A 21,658-nucleotide genomic window follows, 5' to 3' on the forward strand; every position below is an offset into this window, starting at 1 on the left:
GTGTCTGGCTCTCATAATTAGCATTATGCTACTATTTATGTCATTGTATAAAGTACTTACAAGTGTTTTTGGACTCTCAAGTCCCTTCTTTACTGCATTATTAATCCTGGGGCTTGTCCTGAAGCCTTTGGGACATACAGGCTCTGTGTTGAATGAGTATAATAGGCAGCCTGCATGCACCCTATTATTAAAGGGGAAGGTGAGGGCCTATCTCTTAAGCTTTCAGAAAAAGATGATGTCATAAAGAACAGCCGTGAACTGCAGAAACCATCCTGGAGGGGCCCTGTTCAGGACAGGATCTTAAAAAAAAAAATGAATGTGTTGAGAATTTACACAATGGATTTTAATCACATTCACCCACAAACCCTTTCCCCGAACTCCTGCCAGACTCGCTGCCACCTCGTTACCACCCTCCTAACTTCATTCAGGAGAGAATCCTGAACTGAACGGACTACACATTATTAACTCCTAAACTACAGAATCATGTTCAACACTCTTAGATTGTCTCACTGTCCTTTGTTGGTTCCCAGTTAATGTTTCTATTCCATTATCTATAGCCCCTGTACAGGTGTAACCACGCCAGAGGGGATTTTTACAGTGTGTGAGCTATTCTGTGTGCAGATAGGATGCCTAAGCTATTTTCCTGTACCTAGCATGATGCCATACATTAAAAGCTGGTAGCAAAAGCTGCTCTTTTGTGTAGCCAGAGCAGACAGTGGCTCACATAATGAGATTTAACAAGCATCCCTAAGGGTGTTATTTAAATAGCTACTTTGCTGGATCGCCATGGGATTTCCACTTACTTTACTTACGCATGGTAGTGCTAGCTCTTCTTCCTCAAGGCTTAGGTTAACTTCTGAGTGCTAACTTCAGAAAGCTACTTTGGAACTTTGCATCATAGCCCACTTCTTGGGCTATGATATTGCTCCCTGGCATAAAACACTTGCCTAGCATTTGCCCCAGCACCCAAAGAAAGAAAACTCACCTGTTATCCAAAGGCCAGAGTGCATCTTCCCCTACTAACACAATGGTGGATTATTTTATGAGGCCTGCTGCTACCACTTCAAAAGAACAGAGCAAACAATAAAAAGAACTGGTTTCCAGAATGACCTGTGAAAGGCTGGAAGTGTGCTATGCTTAGGCGAGGCTGGCCAGGATGATAAATTTCCCAGGGAACAGGAAAAGAGCAAAGGGATAAACCACAACTTTGCCTTTTTCCTTATTACTTTCTCTGTACTTAATGGTCTTTTGATTAGAACAAATGCAAGGACAGTTTTATTTTTTAATCATATTTTTTCACTATTATCTGTTACTCCCCTGTTAACCATGCAAATTCTAAACTGAGGGATCCCTCATCCAATTTTCTGCTTACAATCCTCTCTTGTCCCCTCGACACTGTAGATTTCTTACACTCTAATCTGACAGCATAATCAGAAGCATTGATAAAAATGGAACACAGAGGGATTCCAATTGGTTGAAAACTACTCAGAAATAATAACTTTCTACTTTGTTTTTTCCTTCTTGGAAAGGGTGAGACAGTAGAGAAAAAGAACAAAATAAAAAGAAAGTAACCATTGACAGAGCCATGACTTGCGAAATCTGGAAAAGAAGCCAAAAGTGTGGTGTCAGTTCAACTTGACATTTTATAGGTAAGGACACTGTCAGGGGTCCTAACCTACTTACCCTCATGCAAGCACTTAGTTCATAGAAGAGGCAAGGCAGGAATTCAGTTTTCCAACACTCCAATGCTTCTTCTCTTTTTCTTTATGCTTCTCCCTACACCCACAACATCCCATTCTATAGTTTCACATGTGAGTTTAACCGGTACCCTATGGACTCTACATAGATTAGTGCCCAGCAGGGATTATATTACTAGCATATGTTCATCATTTAAGTATGTTCACTATACTAGAAGAAGCCAAAAACTTTAAGAATATCAATCAGTTGGGGGATGTAGGATTACTTATTGCCTTAGGAGATATTCTTTGGTCTTAAACATGAACCACGGACTGGGATCATGATAAAATTATTTTATCATTTAAAACAAAACAAACTTGATCTCTGATACTTATCTGTCATACAAGTTAGATTAAGAGTGGATTATAAAACTCTATATAGAATCAGGAAAAAAATTACCCATTCACTGCCCATGACAAATCCTCTACTTTATTGGTCTGTATTTAGATTTTAAGTATTATTATCAGTTATTCTATAAACCCACACAAAGTAAAATGATAGATGTGGAGTTTTGTATATGCTTTTAAGAGAAAGAAGAAAGAATACCACCTTTCTTTTATTCTACCGTGCCAAGAAACATTGAACTCCCCTTCTAAGCGCTTTTAATATTCAATGCTGATAATAGTTTTAAACCTCATACTTATACAGAATTATACAGTTCATAATTCACAGACAATTTAATCATAGACATTATTTGTTGACTACAAAAAGACTAGGTAGAGGGAATCAAAAATAAGTGAAAAGATAATGAGTGAGGATATAGCTAGGCCCAGGGCTGTGGGAGGAAGGAAAAATAAGCTAGAAAGGAAGGAAGCAGTGATGATCAGAACGTCGTACTGAATGAACATAGCCCCATCCTAAGGATTCATGATCCCAAATTAACCAGTAGTGATTGACTTTTTAAGTGATAACATCCATTTTGATGAGGAATCGCTTCCTATATGATTCTCGTACCATCAACTGTGTGGAAAGAAGGGAGTTACTCTTCATCTGTTGTTCCCCACAAACCATGACCTAGTTCTAAAAATCATCCATATCTGTGACCTTTCTTTGAATAAAATTCTTAAAGGCATGAGATCATCTGCACTACCAGTCAGTCCTTGGCCCCAAATGACTGAGCTACAGGCAGGCAAAATTGAAGTTCCTCCAAAGACGATCCAGTTCAGATCCAATGAAAGAATTACAAATATTACTGTTACCTACCTCAACCTGCTGGCAGATCTGTATTAGTTTGGCCATTTGATTTTCTAGTTCGCTGTTGCGTTTAACCAGGTTGGTGAGGTTCATCTCCAGAGTTTGCTGCCATCACAGAGGATATGAAGCCGTCGGGAAAAAGGAGAAAGGGGAAAAAAAGAACAATGAACTTGAGAACCAATGTAATATGAAAATCAATAAGCCAAAAGACAGAGTTCCCTGCCTTTTTGGGAGGGGAGTCACAAAGGTGAGACAGAGCCTCACTCTATAACCCATATTTGCTTCATACTTACAATGACTCTCCTGCATCAGCCCATAAAGTACTAGGACTGTAGGCGTGCGCTTCTCCATGGATATAGAACCAAAGGCCTCACACATGCTAAGAAAGTGCTGTACTACTGAGCAACACACCACAGCTCAGTAGATTCATATCTTACAGATTTACCAAGTCTGCTACAGACTAAGAATTGTAAAAGTTCCCTGATTGGGGAGGAGGTAGAATTCATGACTTTGTAGGCTACTGTAGAAATTTACTGACATTAAGGCAACCTATAGTTTGTATAATTTTATATTATCTTTAACTTTTCAAACCATTTCATAGCCATTTCCTTTTACTCTCCAATCAGGTCCAGTTAACATAAGAAAACAAGGTGGTGATACCACCATTTTATTCATAGACTAAGAAAACTATAATTTGTGTGTGTGTGTGTGTGTGTGTGTGTGTGTGTGCATGAGAGGTGCATGCTTGTGTGGGTGCACATGTGTGAGGGCACATACATGTGTTGTATACACGCTTGTAAACACCATGGGCCTACTTGGGATTTTGTTCATCAGGAGCCATCCACCTTGCCTTTTAAGAAAGAAGACTCATTTGCCTGGTGCTCACCAATCAGGCTGGCTAGTCAGGGAACCCCAGAAATCTGCCGGTCTCTGCCTCCCCAGCACTGGGGTTACAAGTCCACACCACCCTACCCAGATTTTCTCCATGGGTCCTAGGGATCATACTCAAGTCTTCATGTTTGCACAGCAAGCAGTTTACCAACTGAATTGTTTCCCTGGCCTCATAATTGATTGAATGATTGCTTCTTGCCAGACAATTCCGTATGTATTGGTACTATAGCACTCTCACAAAGAAGGATATGCTAGCATTTTAATGAGGAAAAAAGTAGATGAGGGTAAAGTGTTTCGTAGCTATAAACCAAGGGTGTAGCAAAGCTAGGACTGAAAACTGGGTTTCTAATCAGTACACGGTGTTCAGTCAACATTCTATAATGTTTTGTATTTTTGTTTTTAACATTATGTACTCATTGGGAGGCCTCTTCAAGAAAAATATGGTGTGCTTTAAATGTGATAGTCACCAAAATCAAACTTTTTATCTCACAGTTTTCTTTCCATAGACACAAAGAGTTTCAGACACAAAGCCTGATTCTGTCTGGAAAGTATCGACTATTTACCCTTACTTACTGGTACACAGCTCTATGTAGGTTCATGTGAGAATCACTTTGCAGATATTTTGAACATAACACAGTTGTACCAGTACTTAAACTCTAACATACTTCCAGTTGAACAAGCTACTATCTTCCATCCATTGTGTGAAAACTAAACTATTATGTCTCTCTGTATTGAGCTTGGACGTTCATTCTTTCCTATCTCCAAATTTTAGCTTTGATAGCTGCTTCCCTTCCAGAACCAGTCTCAGTATATACTACTCTTTTATACACCATCTCAATACTCCATCAAATCTGTCCCAAATATAATACCCCAATTTCCTGACCCCCATTCTGGTAGTATTCTTGCCCTGGGTCATGCTCATTGTTTCGTTGCTGTCTCCATGGTTGCTATGATTTATAGCTGTTCAAAGTTCATGCTATTGAAAGAGAGGATGAGAAGGACACTGAAGAGTAAAGGGATGTAGACAAAGAGAGGGTGCTCATGTTCTTGGATCTTTTTCTGTCTAGGAAGTAGCTGTGACTCATTAAAAACCTTGGCACTGTTTTCTGAATGTGTTGCAAAGGATATATTCATATAGATGTATGTATAGCTAGGCTGGCTAATCTGATTTCACTTGTTCTCAGACAGAATTTTGAGAACCAGCTTTACTCTTGTTTCCCTTCATGTCAGAATATGATGGCTGAAATGTGAAATAGTCTCCATAGATTCAGGTATTTGAATACTTTGGTGCTGTTTGTAGGGGTATAGGAAGTGCAGTCTTGATGAAAGAAGTGTATTATTCGGGGATGGGCTTTGAAAGTTCATAGCCCTGCCCCACTTCCAGTTCATTCTCTTTGCTTCTTTTCAACAGATGAAGGAATCACATCTCAGCTTCCTACTCCTGTCGTCATGCCCACTGCTTGCTTCCATGCTTCCCCACCGTAATGGACAGTTAGCCCCCTCTGGAACTGTAAACCCAAAGAAACCTTTTCTTCTGTAAGCTTGCTTTGGTCTTGGTGCTTTATCATAACAACAGAAAAGCCACAGTACATCTTTCTTGGTTTCCTTAGCTTTAGTTCTATGGAAGTCACTTATGGTACCTCTGCTTTCTTTCTTTATTTCTTGAGGGGTCTCTCTCAGCTTTCTTTTATTCTGCTATTATCTAAATCTGTGTTCTTAATAGGAAGAAGTGGGGGGAAAAGACAAGGGAAAGGCAGCAATCACTGAATTAGACATCATCACTAAATAAAATAGGTGTCAAAGGGAAAAAGAAGAAATGACAGTTCAGAGATTTACCACAACAAAGACATATTGAGCAACTATTGTGGTCAGGGTGCAATGATGAATCTTGAAGGATAAGCAGGATTTTAACAGACAGAGATGGCGGAAGACGGGGTGTTTTAGGCATAAAAAATAAGATGAGGAAAAATCAAAATAAAGCAACCAGAGTGGCAGCATACATCTGTAGCCAAAGCTACTCAGATAGCCGAGGCAGGGTGGAGAGTAGAGAGTTTGAACTGCTGTTCAGTTACTATGTACTGAACAACATACTAAGACTCTTTTTCTCAAGAAAAAATAATATTGTTCATATATTCAGGGACCAATAAACAGTTTAGATTGACTAGAACACAGGGTACAAGGATGAAAATGGAGATCAAAACCCTGTTTTGCTGGGTGTGGTTGTACACACCATTAGTCCAAGCACTTGGAAAACAAAGAATGCAAATCTCTGTGTGTTCCAGGCTAGCCATGGATATAGAGCAAATTCCAGGACAACCAATGCTACATAATGAGGGCCCATCTGGGGGAGTGGAATAAAGTCCTGCTTTGAGGGTCTTGAATGTACAAATGGGTTTCTACCTATTTGTTTTAGTACTGGGGTTTACACAGGGCTGTTGAATAAGGAAATGACATAATCGTGGCTACATTTAGGATATTAACCTAGCAGCAATATGGGGAACAGAGCAAAACAGGAAAGCCTGGGAGGCAGGGACAGTGGTTATGAAGATACCACAATATTCAGGGCAGTTGCAAATGCAGGTCTGGGGCAAACTCAGAGGATAATCAGGAGAAACATGTTTCAGGAAAAGATTCATCACTGTCAAATGTGCAAGCACCAAGAGAAATGTGAGAATTTATTTTTAAAGGTGGGGGTGGGCTACATTGGGAAATCAGAAGTCACAAGTAACCTTTGTAAAAGGAGTTTCAGTAGGGCTTTGGAAGTAGATGCTAAAGCATTCAGGGTTAGAGTACATCAGCAGGTTGCAAGCCTAGACTCCTCTCCCGAAGTTCGGCCATAGAGGGAATAGAATAGATTTCAGTTTGATCAAAGAGTCTAGTGTAAACCAGAAAGGGGAAATTACTAATGGAGCCAACCAGTCAAACATTTCCTCTCGAAGAGTAGTTCACAGTCCCAGATCAATGGAAATCCCACGTATCAAAAATCTTTATATTGACCTATTTGATAAATAGCCCAATTGATTGATAAACCCAGAGAAGAAAAAAAAACGATTTAAAATTCTATGTTTCCCACTGCAATGTTTCCATTCAAACATGTGATTCCACTGGGAGAATTTTTTTTAACAAGTACATGAGACCTGTTGTAACACTGGCCTTGAAATTGATAGATCATAAATAATTCATACCGCAGAGCAGGATGACGATCCCTGCTGTGCGTTCCTCATTTATGGCCCTGGATTGAGAGTCATGGCTTGTATAAAGCTACGGAAAGCAAAAATTAGGGCTGAACACATAATTTAGGGTCTGGTTAGACTACAGGCCTTGGGTTACCATCACAAAATTATGGCAAATGGTTGGTTTGCTCTGGCCCCATAGCAATTTGCAGAATGCCAGTCCATTCTAGCAGCACAGTTCCAGAGCTGACAAGATGACTCTAATTTCAACCTTGCTTCATTAATATGAAAAATGCTTTGAAAAATAAATCTTTGACTAATGAAAACACCATCTGTTGATGGCTTCTTGCCACTGTTTTCTTATATTATGAGGTGTAATTTAGGGAGGGGGAACACTGAACATTGACTTACTTCCTATTTATTTGTAAGGAATTAAAGATTCCTTTCAAATTGGAATTGATCCTCAATAATGGACATATGCGAAAGGAAGCAGCGAACTGAAGCAATTATGCAGCCTCTCTCCTCACCCTTTCCCAAATGCCCAGCGCTCACAAATCTTTTAGAACTAACATTTCTGGGCCACTCTAGGTCTGAATGACTTGGAGTGATTTGCCCAGTCTATATTGGTCTTGTCTATTCCATGTCTGAGTAAACAAAGTTGATTTGTGTGTGTGTTTGTGTGTGCACATACACAAACTCTTTTCATGTCAAAATAAACATGTCTCTTTGTTATTGTAATTGGGTTTTGAAGAATCGCTTTGTTTTGCTCCTTTCTATGTATGCCATTTAATGAGTGGGCTAGGTTCCCTCTGTCTAAGTCCAGCTAGTACAACTTTCTCCAAACAGTCGAGCCATGACAGCGAGGGAGCCAAAGTGGCAGGGAAGATTGGAATGGAGATATCTGCTGGGAGGAAACAGAGACAGGAGGTTGGCAGAGAGAGCAGGATGAAGTTCCCATTTCCTGCTGCAGGAGGTTACCTCTGAGTCTCTCTGCGCTTCCCTTTTGTGAGGGTGGGAAGCCATTTTAGCTTAGGAAACTCTGAGGCCCTCTTCACCTTCTAATGACATTCTAGCTCTCACAAAATTGCACATGTGTCTAAACAGCACAAGAAGAAGGGACGATTTGGCTGGCTTCCATAATTGAGATTGTAAGAGGCCTGTGTTAGCTAAATCGGCAGTCTACGCTCATTTCATTTTCACCCGAATTCCATTTCGTTTGTTTTGTATAGACTTGGCCTCTTTGTGCTCTTAGTTCCCTTTCCTAAAGAACATGATTTTCTATCCAGGACGCCAGGCACAGGCCATTCTTCTTTCAGACTGCATCCCATTTTTCAAAATATCCTCTCTGACTCACCTAAATAATCACTGCTTTTTTTTTTTTTATAACTCTCACTTCCTTAGACACAGGTTACTTAAGGTAAGATTCTTCTTTCTTATTGACTCCCTCAATAAATTCAGTCATACATTAAACAAGAAACAGCTCTTTATTAGAGAGCCGTCCTCCAGCTGCCCAGCTCTGGTCCATGGAGGCACATGTACTCACACACACATGAGCACTTGCACACACCGACTTCATACAGTCTTAAGACCAGAAAAGGGGTTCAGATTTTCTGTTCGTTCTGTTAAGACATCTAGTATTGCCATCAAACTCCTGCATTCTATGTAACTTTCCAAAAGATACGGGGAGAATATTGTCTAATGCTAGGCAACATTAGAACTTTGGGGCTTTGATAGGGGAATTGAAGCTTGGGGCAGGGGAGTGGGAGTGAGAAGGAAAACAACCCTAAAGTTAAGATTTTAAAGATAAAGGTAACTTCCATGGATCCCCATGCCATGTAATTCAGTTGTGGAAAGCAAGAGAAGAGTAGAAATAGAGAAGATCAGGGCAGGGAGTAGGAAATGGGGTGGCTGAGGAACAAGGACCAAACAAAAATCATCATCATCTGAGGACTAGGAATAAAACTCAGTGATACAGCACTTGCTTAACATGTATGGGGTTCTATGTCCAAACCTCAGTGTAGTAGGGGAAAGTCAATTTACAAAATAGTCAATCATCACAACACTCAAGAGGCTGAGGCAGGAAGATCACCATAAGCTCCAGCCAGCAGAGTGAGAACCGGGCTCCACAAGCAAAACAAATATCAGTGCTATGATGCCCGTTCTCAGCATCCTTTTTCTTTTTAATTTTCTTTTCTTTTTTTTTTTTGGATTTTCGAGACAGGGTTTTTCTGTAGCTTTTGGTTCCTGTCCTGGAACTAGCTCTTCTAGACCAGGCTGGTCTCGAACTCACAGAGATCCGCCTGCCTCTACCTCCCAAGTGCTGGGATTAAAGGCGTGCACCACCACCGCCCGGCTTCTTTCTTTCTTTTTTGCATCCTATCCATACATGGATATTACCTGCTTTCTCAAAAACCAGAAGCCAGAATGTTAATATGGATTTCAGGGCGTGTTCTACCTTCTTCTTTGCTCCTCCCAAGTGTTTATCTTAGAAATACTTACTGTGCTTTGGCTTTAGTCTGTCACTTTCTATATCAATTACATATGGCCTTTCAACAACAGAACACACCATCTGGTCGACAAACTGAAGCCCACACCCTTATGCCAGAGTTTCTTCTTTCCCCCACCATTTATTTGCTGTTGTATAGACATAAGCTATGTCCTACAATGAGATGCAGATGATGTACTAGATGTGTGGTACTCGACTTAAGGTTTGTGAGAAAATGGCCAGGCTCTCAAGCCAGGTGAAATGCAGTGTCACCCACCCCCCAGCCCCCCCCCACACGTTTTGTTCAGATGTCTCTGCAAACATTGAGCACAGACCCATCCCGCCACTTCTGTCATGACCAGGAATGTTACTCGAACCATTCTTCATGTTTCCCTTCCTCTTTGGATGCATACTAGAATTAAATATTTAGCTTAAATAGGTAACTTTTACTTAGACCTTCTAAAAAAGTCTAAATATAGCACTCAATAACACTCATCAGAGTGAGCAAAAGCCAACTCTGCTCTCCTAAACGCCTCGGGATCCCAATCTACTTGCACTGCCCCTCATAACTGCCAATCTTTTGGCTGCAATCTTTTCTTTCTCTTTCATCTGTTCTTCCTTCATATATAATTTCGGCATAAGTGTACTGTGAAAGCCAACCCTTGACCCCCTCTCAGCTCTCTTTCGCACGGCTGTACCTCCATTATGAAGCCAATTAAATCTACTCCTCTAGCCATAATTTCTCAGCCACTGGAAAAACTTGAATTTCAGTTCCTTCTAGAATCCTTGCCCTTTTAAGTCTTCTAACATCTCATGGGTTCCACCTGTCAGATGTTTAAACACATTCTGTTCTCTTAACCAAAACATCCTCATTGCCTCGCTTTGACCCCAGTCCCAAATACGGAGGTCCAAATTCTACCAAAGTCTAGCCTACTTCCCCTCCAAGATTCACATAGCCTCTCATGCTTGCACTGTCTTATAACTGTGATTTTTTAAAAATTCATTTACATACAAACCATGTTCTTAATTGTCTGTCTCTCCTCGTTCCACCAGGGCTGAGATTAAGCTGTGTTTATCACTGCTACATCAGCACCTTCTCTGGTACCTGTCACCTACTAGGTGGTCAGCAAATGTTTGAGGAACGAATGTTGAATAACCCATAATTCCATGTTGCCTCTTTCTAACTTCCTTATTTCTGTCTTCAGTGCCTCCATTTTTTAAGACATCTCCAACTCAAACATTCTTCTTTAACTCTCTCCACCGTCTAAAACCATCATTCATCAAGCCCTGTCAGTTCTTTCTTCATGGAGTCTTTCCAGTTTGACCCTTCTTTGATTACAGATCATCTCCAATTCTCAGTTCTGAACCTGATGACATCTTTTCCCTGACCTAAACTCTGGCCTTCCAAGCATCCTGTGCAAATTACTATCATGTCTGTCTTCCCTACTAATCTCAAAGCTCCGCTGTAGCAGAGACTGCCCCTTATTTCTTGTAACTCCTTCTCCTACCACAATGTCCAATAAACAAAGTGAGTGTTCAGTGCCTCTTAAGTGAATGAAGGATTCTTTAACCCAAATACCTGATGCTACAGTTTGTTAATGGGTCTCCTATCTTCAACACAAAGAACAAAGGCATGATCTCATTGCACCAAATGCTCATGAACTTAAGAGATGTCACCATATTTTCATCTTCCAACATCACTCCTTTAACTTCAACAATTCTTGTTTCCTATTCTCTCCTTACATGTTTTAAGTTTATGTAATAGGTTCCTTTGTCCAATAGTGACAGACATGATTCTTATCAACCTGAGAGTAATCTGAATCATCCATCATCTTTCAGGGTATTCTCAAAGTAGTGATTTAGCTCAGACACTGGCGACTAAAAGACTTGGGACAAAACACTCTCAAAAAAAAAAAAAGTGAGCACAGAAATAATTGGAATTTCTGTTTGCAAAACTTGCTCTTAAATCAGAGAGACAACAGAAAATATCTTCCAGCACAGGGTCCCATTAATACTACATGAGTGCAGAGCCAGAGAAATCGATGAAATCTTGGAAGGAAAAAAACAAGGGTTCAGATGAGCCTTAGAAAGCAGTTTTAGTAGAAATGGAATTAAAATACTCTTACTCAGACACCCACAGAAGCCATTTGCAGAATTATTCTGAATTTTTGGTTTTGTTTTAGAATCATGTTCTCTCCTCTTATTTTGAGACACAATCTTGCTATGTAGTCCTAGCTAGTCCAGAACTCACTATATAGATCTGGCACTCAAACTTGCAGTGACCCTCCCACCTACTGCTCCCAAATGCTGCAATTACAGGCACGTGCTAACATGCCCTTGCCTGTGTTTGGTTTTCTGTGATATTTTTTGGAGACACATTCTCATGTAGTCTAGGGTATACTCAAATTCACCATGAGCCAAGAAAGACCTTGAACTCCTGATCCTCTTTCCTACCAATTACTAAGATGGCAGGCATTTGACACCACATATATACATATGATGGTGGGGAAGTCTTGAACAGTTAAGAGACAACAGAGAAGCCAGCTTTATAAACAACAATAACTTTGTGGTCTTGAGTCGAAGCCTGAAGACAGAGCTAGCCGAAAAATCGCTTGACAGATAGATATAAACTTATGCACCCACACGCATCCATTACAATCATCACCACACCTTGGAGAGCACAAATCCCAACTCAATTTTTTCTTTTTTTCTTTAAATTTGGTAGAAAATGTATTAAATTGAGTGCTGTTTTTTCCTGTTATACGTAGCTACTGTGATTCTAGACCCAAGTGAAGAAGATATAGAAACAACTTTTTCCTCTACCTTTATCTATGGTTACCCACCCTGGCCTCTACTGAAGATTTTTCTAATTGAGCACAGATATCTGGCTCATTCTTAGAATTTCCCCTAGCCTTGGGATAGATTCTCCTGAGATTCTGCCTAAAGTGTACACAGTAAGTCTGTCTTATACTCATGATCCCCACCTGTGCAACTTATCAGTGGATAGCACAGACATTCTCTCATAGTTAGACATATTTATAGACACTGGCACAATGTCATAGATTCTGCCTAAGGTGTCTATAGAAAGTCTGTCTTATGCTCATGATCCCCACCTGTCCAACTTATCAGTGGATAGCACAGACATTCTCTCATCTTCACATTCAGTGACACACTGATACAATGCCACAGAGCCATTCTCAGGCTCCAAATTCATGCAAGCATGTACACACTCACAGATGATGATGCATACATATTTATGCAAATATACCCTCTTCCCAACCCAGTCTTCTCACAAAGATATGCATCTTCTCATGTTTATATTCATGCTCATATTGGTTCAGATATAATCTAATGCTCACTGGTACATAGTTATGAGGATATCTGCCTTAGCCGATAGAAGTGGGTGTCAAGTGGGTACACAGACAACTGACTGGGGAAAGGTGGCGGTGGAATGAGACTAGGTGAGACTATGATAGAGTGACTGAGTAGGAAAAAAGACAGTAGTCAAGGTGATAAGATTCAAGAATATTTTATTTTTTAACCTTTTAACTCTTACTGTAGCTTTCCTTTGGGCATTCTCCAAGTTTTATATCTCCCTTCTCTTTGTCTGGGGATCAACCTCTACTCTTGTATGTGTGTGTGTGTGTGTGTGTCTCAGCCTCTACTCTTGTGTGTGTGTGTGTGTATTTTACTTTCCCATGAAAGAAGCTTACTCTAATTCCAGGTAATAAGCTGTAACGATGAGACTCTTGATATGAAAGTGTAGCTTCATTTAAGAATTATTTGTAGCAATGAATTAGAGGAAATGAAATGAAAAAGAAAATGTGCTTGTTTATCTCTTTCAGGAAATTCCTCTGTTCCCCCCTGGTTTTCATCAGCTATATTTTTGGCAGGCTGTGGGCATGGAAATGTGAAGACATCACTCTCAAAGAGAATTATAATAATCACATCTGATTTATACAGATGTCACCATAGGGTTAGGCAGTTGGAAAATCCAGTAATCAAAATGAATAGGCACATAAAATTAAGGACATCTCACGCTTTCTCTCATTCTCTGTACCTGAAAATTGCCAGTAGTCCACAGAAGGCATTTTCAGACTTCCAAGGTATTCCTAATGGCAAGACTCGTTTGTATCTACTAAGAAAAGAACCAAATCAATCTGTAGGCTGTAGTATACTTCTTACAAAGTAATTCTAAATCTGGGCATGGTGGCTCTTACCTATAATTCTAGCACCCAGGAAGCACATTCAGGAAGACTGTGAATTCAAGGTCAGTCTGTGTTACATAACAAAACCTTGCCTCAAAATAGAACAAAAAAACCATATCATTCTGAAGGCATAATTTATTTGGATTTCTTAAGGATATATTATGTACATCTGCTGGGTGGACACTAAAGAGGATATTGAAGAAACAAAGACATTGTATCTGGCCTCAAGGAATTATGATGTCTCTGGAGTATGTTGGAGCAGACTTGAAGGGATTGGCTTGGGCTCTAAAAAACCAGTAGAGTTCCTGAGCAGGTCAAAAAAAGAACACCGATGAAAGTAGTGAGGAAAAAAAAGAGGCTGGATGTTCAGTTCACAGGTAAGAAGTTCACCTGAGTAGATGAAGCTGGCAAATTGGAGAGTTGTGAGGAAAAAATGTAAATGAGCAGTAACTGATAAAAATCAGATTTTAGAATATCAAGTCGATTAGTAAAAGAAAGCCACTGAAATTGGCTTCTATATATAAAGCCAACATTAGATAATATAATAATATTAGTCTTTAATAAGAAGAGGAACTGTTATAAATGGAAATTCTGAAATGTGAAGCAATTTTATAAAACTATGGCCTGTATCATGAACTAAGGTACATGTAATTGTCAGGACCATGAGTATTGTTTGAATTAATTAAGCCACCGGAAGTCTTCTAAAGATCATGTGTCCTGAATCACAACCCTACATACAGACTAAACAATTAAGAACATAAACCATTATATAAGTACCCCTCCAAGTCCTCCACTTCATTTTGAGGACATGTTCAAAAATCAAGCTCGCTTCTAGTTCCTCTGACCTTTCTTCTATAATGTAATGGTTTGCCTGCTTTTTCTTGAACATTACAGGTCACTAACCCTAGTCAAGGAGGCTGTATGGAAAAAGTAGTTATAGAAGGCCAAAAGTGAAGCCCCCAGGTCAAAAAGTAAAAATAAACATTGCATCAGTTATTGACCATAAGTCAGGTGTGTGTGTGTGTGTGTGTGTGTGTGTGTGTGTGTGTGTATGGGGGTATATACTATCCTCCTTGCCCTTTTATGACAGTCTCAGACCAGAGGAATATGCTTAACTCATTTCCCACATAGCCTTTGCCAGCTGCCTGGCTTTCTCCATTCTCCTTAGGAAGAAATCAAGTGAATAATCATAAATGATTTCTAATTTTTTAATTAAACACAAAGTATTGCTTATGGCATTAAAAGTCAGGCTTCTCATATTCAACAAATGGTGCTGGCATAACTGCATAACAACATGAAGAAGAATGAAAATAGATTCATATCTATCACCATGCACAAAACTCAAGTCCAAATGGATCAAAGACCTCAATATAAAACCAGGAGCACTGAACCTCATAGAAGAGAAAGTGGGAAGTACACTTGAATGCATTGGCACAGGAGACCACTTCCTAAATATAACCCCAGCAGCAGAGACAGTAGGAGAAACAATAAATGGGACCTCCTGAAACTGAGAAACTTCTGTAAAGCAACAAGACAAAACGGCAGATCTTCCCAACTCCACATCGGACAGAGGGTTTATCTCCAAAATATACAAAGAACTCAAGAAATTGGTCATCAAAAGAACAAATAATCCAATAAAAAATAGGGTACAGACCTAAACAGAGAACTCTCAACAGGGGAATCTAAAATGGCTGAAAGACACTTAAGGAAATGTTCAACATCCTTAGTCATCAGAAAAATGCAAATCAAAACAACTTACACCTTTAAGAATTGCCAAAATCAAAAACTCTGTAGACAACTTATGCTGGAGAGGTTGTGGGGAAAGGGGAACACTTCTGTATTGCTGGTGGGAATGCAAGCTGGTACAACCCCTATCGATGTCAGTGTGGCAATTTCTCAGAAAATTAGGAAACAACCTACCTCAAGACCCAGTAATACCACTTTTGAGTATATACCCAAAGGATGCTCAATTGTACCACAAGGACATGTGCTCAACTATGTTCACAGCAGCATTGATTGTCATAGCCAGAACCTGGAAACAACCTAAATGCCCCTCGACCGAAGAATGGATAAGGAAAATGTGCTATATTTACACAATGGAGTACTACACAGCAGAAAAAAATAACGACATCTTCAAATTTGCAGGCAAATGGATGGATCTAGAAAACATCACATTGAGTGAGGTAACCCAGACTCAGAAAGACAAATATCATGTGTACTCACTCATAAGTGGCTTTTAGACATAAAGCAAAGAAAATCAGCCTACAATTCACAATCCCAGAGAACCTAGGCAACAAGGAGGACCCTAAAAGAGACATAAATGGATCTAATCTACATGGGAAGTAGAAAAAGGAAAGATCTCCTGAGTAAATTGGGAGCATGGGGACCATGGGAGATGGTAGAAGGGGAGGGGAGTAGAAGGGAGAGGAGTGGGGAAATATACAGCCCAATAAAAACAATTTTAAAAAGGAAAAAGGTCAGGCTTCTTCTCTGTTTAATGTGAAGAACTAATATCCTTTCCCACTTGGCACTGGATTGAGTAAATTCTCCAAGTTCCCCTCCCCCCAACTCTCCCTCCCTCTCTCTGTCTCTCCCTGACCTTCCCTTCCTCCCTCAGCCCCTCAGCCCCTCTCTTATACGCCCCCTCTCTCTCACACACACAAACAAACACACACACACACACACACACTCACATGCACAGCACCTCCTTCTCCTTTCCAAAGTCCTAGATGTTCCAGACAACATAACAAACCACACAGTTGGGAATGATTCAGTTGTTTCCAGTCTCTATCCAAAAATGAGCAAAAATAGTTTCCATTTAATTTATAAACAGACTTTTCTGCACATTTCCTAAAAATTAAAGGGAAACTGTCAAAAAATATAGCCACTCTTTCTCCAAAAATTACTGATTAGTCACAGGCTATGGCATCTTTTTATAAATACACTTGTGTTTCCCCAGCCCTGGATACAGGGACTTGCGCTGCATGTTGCCAAATGCCTGATCAATCAGCCCATGTTTTCAGCTATTTTCAAGTAGCCAGTGTTCTGGAGATACAGGCTTCCTCTTCCCAGTCTCTTTGTTATCTCAGCAGTACATATGGATGCCGGTATTTCTGCCTGGAATAGTTTTCAAGGCCAATGCCTGATTATGATTCTAACACCTGAAAATATTTGGCAGTGATTGCTCCATCTTCTCCGTATCCCTCACTCTTCTTACAACCCACCCCCATCTTTTGCCATTGTGAAGCTGAACATTATGTAATTGTGTGCTTTTCCTGATGCTGTTAATCATGTATCGGGGCCTAGGGAATGCGTAGCTGTTGGAGCATAGAGTTAAGTTGAAGTCAGATTTGAGAGGGGAAACAACAGTGTAATAGCAGGCAACCACAGGAAAAGATAGTTGACTCTGCCTGGAGACTGGTTTTCAGTTCCAGCCCAATTACTAAACAGGTCTGCTAACCAAATCACTTTGTGTAACAGAGTCTCGATTTATGAAACTTCAAAGAGGAAGGCTTTGACTAGACTAGGCACATAACCTAACAGTTTGTTGACTCTAAGAGCTGAAGCCAATAACCTTCCCCTCTGCAGCCCCACAAGAATGAAAGGATCACCAGCTAAAATCAAAAGATTGCCATTGACTTTTCATTAGGTATGCACTTGCTCTTTCTTATCTTAAAAAGTTATTTTTCATTTTACATACCAACCCCAGTCCCCCTTCTCTCACCCCTCCCCCTTTTCCCCTCTTCCCTTCCACCTTCCCACCCTCTGTTTGCTCCTCAGAGGGGATAAGACTTGGGGACTCAACAAAGTCTGGCATACCAAATTGAGACCACTTGCTCTTAACCAAAAATCTGAGAAGAGGTTATGTATTGGAAACAAATAGTTATCAGAAGAGGCACAAACCAACACTCTAAATATTGTGTGCAATAAATTACAGATAAGAAAATATATCCTATTCTGAGTACTGTTGCCCTTATTACCGACACCTATTTTAATATAAATTTGAATAATAGCTGACCAGATTATGTCAGAACTGCCATTGCCTTCTTGCTCTCCTTGCATATAACCAGGGCCTTCCTTCTAGCTTGCGTATGTGTGTAGGCTCTATTTCAGGGTGCCAACCTTACTATTCATTTAAACATTTGATTTTTGTTAGATTTCATTTTATTTTAAACTGAACACTTACTATTCATTATAATTAAGTGTGTGATAATATAATAGTCATTGAAGGAAATAACAATTGTTATAGAAATGTGGAGAATTATACATTTAATTTTAATAAGACAGCCATGTAGTGTACACTACAGGTATTAGTCCTGTGGAAGTCCTTAGACATTATCAAATCTAAATGTTTTTAATTAAAAGTAATTTTTATACAATATATTCCAATCATAGAAAAATATGGACTGCTTCACTTTACCCTTTCACCGGGACCATGCTAATCAATCTACTCTTTTCACTCCAACTTTAGTATATATGTTACCAAAGCCAGCTCTAGACATTCTATTTTGTCTGGAATCTATGGTAAGTGGCTTTCTTCTTGAGAAAAATTACACCACATATCAGGAAGACAATAGGAATAGAACAGTTTGCGAGATATGACATCGGTGAACGTGAAAGTGAGGTAAGAAGACTTTTAAAACTAGGTACTCAGATTTGCAAACAGATATTATTTAACATAACTTCACAAAACTGCCCAGTGGACACACATCAAAGACTCGAAACTTATAAGATGGAGACTGCAAACGACTGTTTTAGCCTAGGCCGAAAATACAAACGCAGGCACAAAATCGAATACTAGGTTGACAGTCATTGCTTTTCAGTTTACATTTTTAGTTCAGGCGTTTGGTCACACCTCCTGACTTGGTGATACATTGGTATATATAAGAATTAGTTCTGTGTTAACTGATCAATGCCATTTTGTAATGCCAAGTATTGTTTCCTTTGCTGTACTGACTAGGCATTTTTGTTGTTGTTTTTACAGAGCTGGAAATAGAACTCAGGGAGTTGGCGCTTGTTCGGCAAGCACTCTACCAAGCCACATCCCCAGCCCTTGCAAACACGTGTACTAATGTTCTCTACCAATCTCTTATCTACATAGATACACTCAGACACTTCCACCCACACCTCCACAGAGACCTACCCAAACGTATGCAAATTAGCACACATGCTAATTGCAGAACACCTACACAGGTACTCGCATACTGAAGAGAGGGAAAGATCATAACAAAGATAAGTAATGTGCAATGTGTCCCAGAGGAGAGAGATTGCTGTTACCCTGGTCAGGTGGGTAATGGGCTTACTCTCCCAGAATTGCACAGAAGCAGGCTTGTGCAAAAGATAGGTTCCAGTGAAAACTTGCAGGGAGTAGGTTATTCCCCATGAAAACAACTTGAAGTTGACGTACTTAGGCTATACAAAAAGTGACCTAGGTTATTGGGGAACTTGCTAACTATACAACTACATAGTAAATCAAAAAATCCATACTGCTTACCTTTAGTTTCTCAAACCGATCATTCAGGGAAGCGACCTGATGGTCTCGGTGACGACCCACCAGTTTGCATAAGGCACAGATCAATTGGTCATCAGATACACAGTACATGTTCACTTTCTCATTCTCATGGTCCAGACAGGTAATCCCTCGAAGATGTGTGTCTGAAACTGGTTCCACCAGGCGATGGCTGGTGAAGGGTTTCTTGTTGGGGTGTGTGGCCCGAAGGCAGCGGTCACAGTAGGAGACCTCACAGGTGATGCATGTCTTCACAGCATCTCTTGGAGGGTCCTGCTCACAGAATTGGCAAGCAATTCGCTCACTAGACATGGCGGAGCTTGGCCTGTAAGTCCTCTCCCGACGGCTCTCACTTGGAGAATTGGGCCCACTGACTGAAGCCTTCTGGAAGCGATCAATAATGTTCTGCAGAGTCACATTCCTCTTGAGGCCATCCAGGCCCCGGTGATTCAGCGAGATAACATACCTGCATGTAGGACACTGAAATGCAGTAATGGGTTCAATGGATTCGCCGGAGCTGCAGCTGGAGACCAAGATGCGATGGGCACAGCTGAAACACAGGCTATGAGCACAGGGGAGCAGAAGGGGGTCTTCAAACAACTCGAGGCAGATTGGACAGGTCAATTCAGACTCCAGTGTTTCCATCTTTAGTGAAAATAATCCTGCTGAGGCATTAAGAACCGCAGAGGCTGGGCTTTCACCTGCAAGTAATACAAAGTAAGAGTCATTAAGCATTTCCAAAGGAAAAGTGATTGTAGAATAATTATATTGTAACCAATGGAGACTTTTGGCCTGATAGGCTCCCCAGGGATGCTTAAGCAATAGGAGTTACCGGGAAATTAATCAGGAAGCCTTTCTACACCCCACTTTCCTTCAAACCTTGTTTTAGACACTTGCTGGAGATTTTTTTTCCCCTTCACTAATAAATAGAAGCAAGTGGCCACCTCTGTGTCTTGGTTTCCTGATTAACATTACCATCTCAGCTCACACAATTGGCATGGATCACTCTCTTCTAAATTCTCCACTGACATCACTTCACCGAGACTGTGATGGGTTGGAGGCCCTACAAATTTCTCAATCCCTATTCTCCAATATTGTTCTCTATTTCATGTCAAGGCAAGATATAAGGGCTGCTCCTAGCTTACATCCAGTGGAAGGAAAACAAGGCTATATTTCAAACTAGCTCTTGCCTTCCTGAAATGATTTTATTCTAAGCATACGCATGAAAAAAAAAAAAAAGCAGACGGCTTTGGGGAAAATGCTGTTTTCAGTGCAGGATAATACATTTTTCTTCCAAGTGTGAACTTGAATTACTTCATATTACCACACATGGAAATTTGTTTCATCCTATTTCTAGTAAACTGAGTCATTAGAGACAAAAGATGATAGTTTTTCCCTTTCCCTTTCTCAAACCCTCACCTTCAAAAACTCTTACATTTCCTCAAGTTGAGTAGTGAAGAATTAGTACCCAACTGCTAACGATGATGGCTTCAGTTTGGATTTGATGTTAAACACTTTCTCAACTAGCACCCGCCTGTTGCAAAGCTCATCCCCCAAGTGTGTTTTCATGCTTACTAACACATGATTAGATGCAAATCAAGACCTAGATGGAAATCGGCAAGTTGAACAGCCAGAAATCTTCAGATGTGGTAGCCTTCATTTTAGTGTGGACCAGAGAGTACAAGAAATCTCCCAGCTGACAGAACTAACCAGCTTGTCACTTTATGCATTGCCCACAGGCATTTCAGAGTTGGACATATAGGGATTGTTATGTGTCCTCAGCACTCTGTTAGCTCCCACTAAGGACCAATATAAACATGTTTCACTGACTGAAACTGTGAATTCTCTTAATAAGAGAGAGAAGGGCATCTTTTGATTTTGAGTAGTCTGATTCATCTCCCTAGCGTTGGAATCTTCATCAGGACCCCTAAATTTGATTCTTGCACTGGTGTTTGTTCAAATATTGTCATTGATTAGTGATATGCAAGTCGGCTTCTGACAGGAATCACAAGTTCCGGGTACAATTATATCTAGCACTTAAGTACAATAAATGTATACACAAAAGATGTTTCTAAATCAATCCTGTTCAATGCACCGGACTAACCAGCTATTTAATGGAACCTCCTACAGTAAACTGTGCTGTAAATGGGAAGGGTTTTCTTTATAAGGCAGACACTCCCAGTTAGTTTAGTAGGTTCAAAGGTTTGTTTAGTTACATTTTTAAAAGGGGACATGTGATATTTTCATTTTACCATTTTCATGTTCTTATAAATATATTCACACATGTTTGTATAGAAATGTTACAATTGGATGCTTTTAGAGAATAAAGATCCCAACTTCCACACAAAAGTAAGACTATTTCCTTAGATAATTTCACCTGATGCCCCTCAGATGCTCAGATTGAACATGGCCACAAATGGACTTATACTCTCTGACCATTCATACAAAAAAAAAAAAACCC

General features: G+C 40.1%; 1 protein-coding gene across 3 annotated transcripts in view; it reads right to left on the reverse strand.

Annotated features, from left to right (window-relative positions):
• The window catches only part of Mid2 (midline 2), a 99,619-nt gene that overhangs the window by 66,186 nt on the left and 11,775 nt on the right, over positions 1 to 21,658 (reverse strand). For all 3 annotated transcript variants that reach the window (XM_057759665.1, XM_057759664.1, XM_057759666.1), the window contains exons 2-3: positions 19,183 to 19,898; positions 2,941 to 3,036 (exon numbers count right to left, since the gene is read on the reverse strand). In XM_057759665.1, coding sequence (XP_057615648.1) covers positions 2,941 to 3,036; positions 19,183 to 19,842 — 756 coding nt within the window. In that variant the 5' untranslated portion in view covers positions 19,843 to 19,898. The remainder of the gene's footprint in view (positions 1 to 2,940; positions 3,037 to 19,182; positions 19,899 to 21,658) is intronic.

Source organism: Chionomys nivalis, chromosome X, assembly GCF_950005125.1.
Source record: "Chionomys nivalis chromosome X, mChiNiv1.1, whole genome shotgun sequence".
Lineage (NCBI taxonomy): Eukaryota > Metazoa > Chordata > Mammalia > Rodentia > Cricetidae > Chionomys > Chionomys nivalis.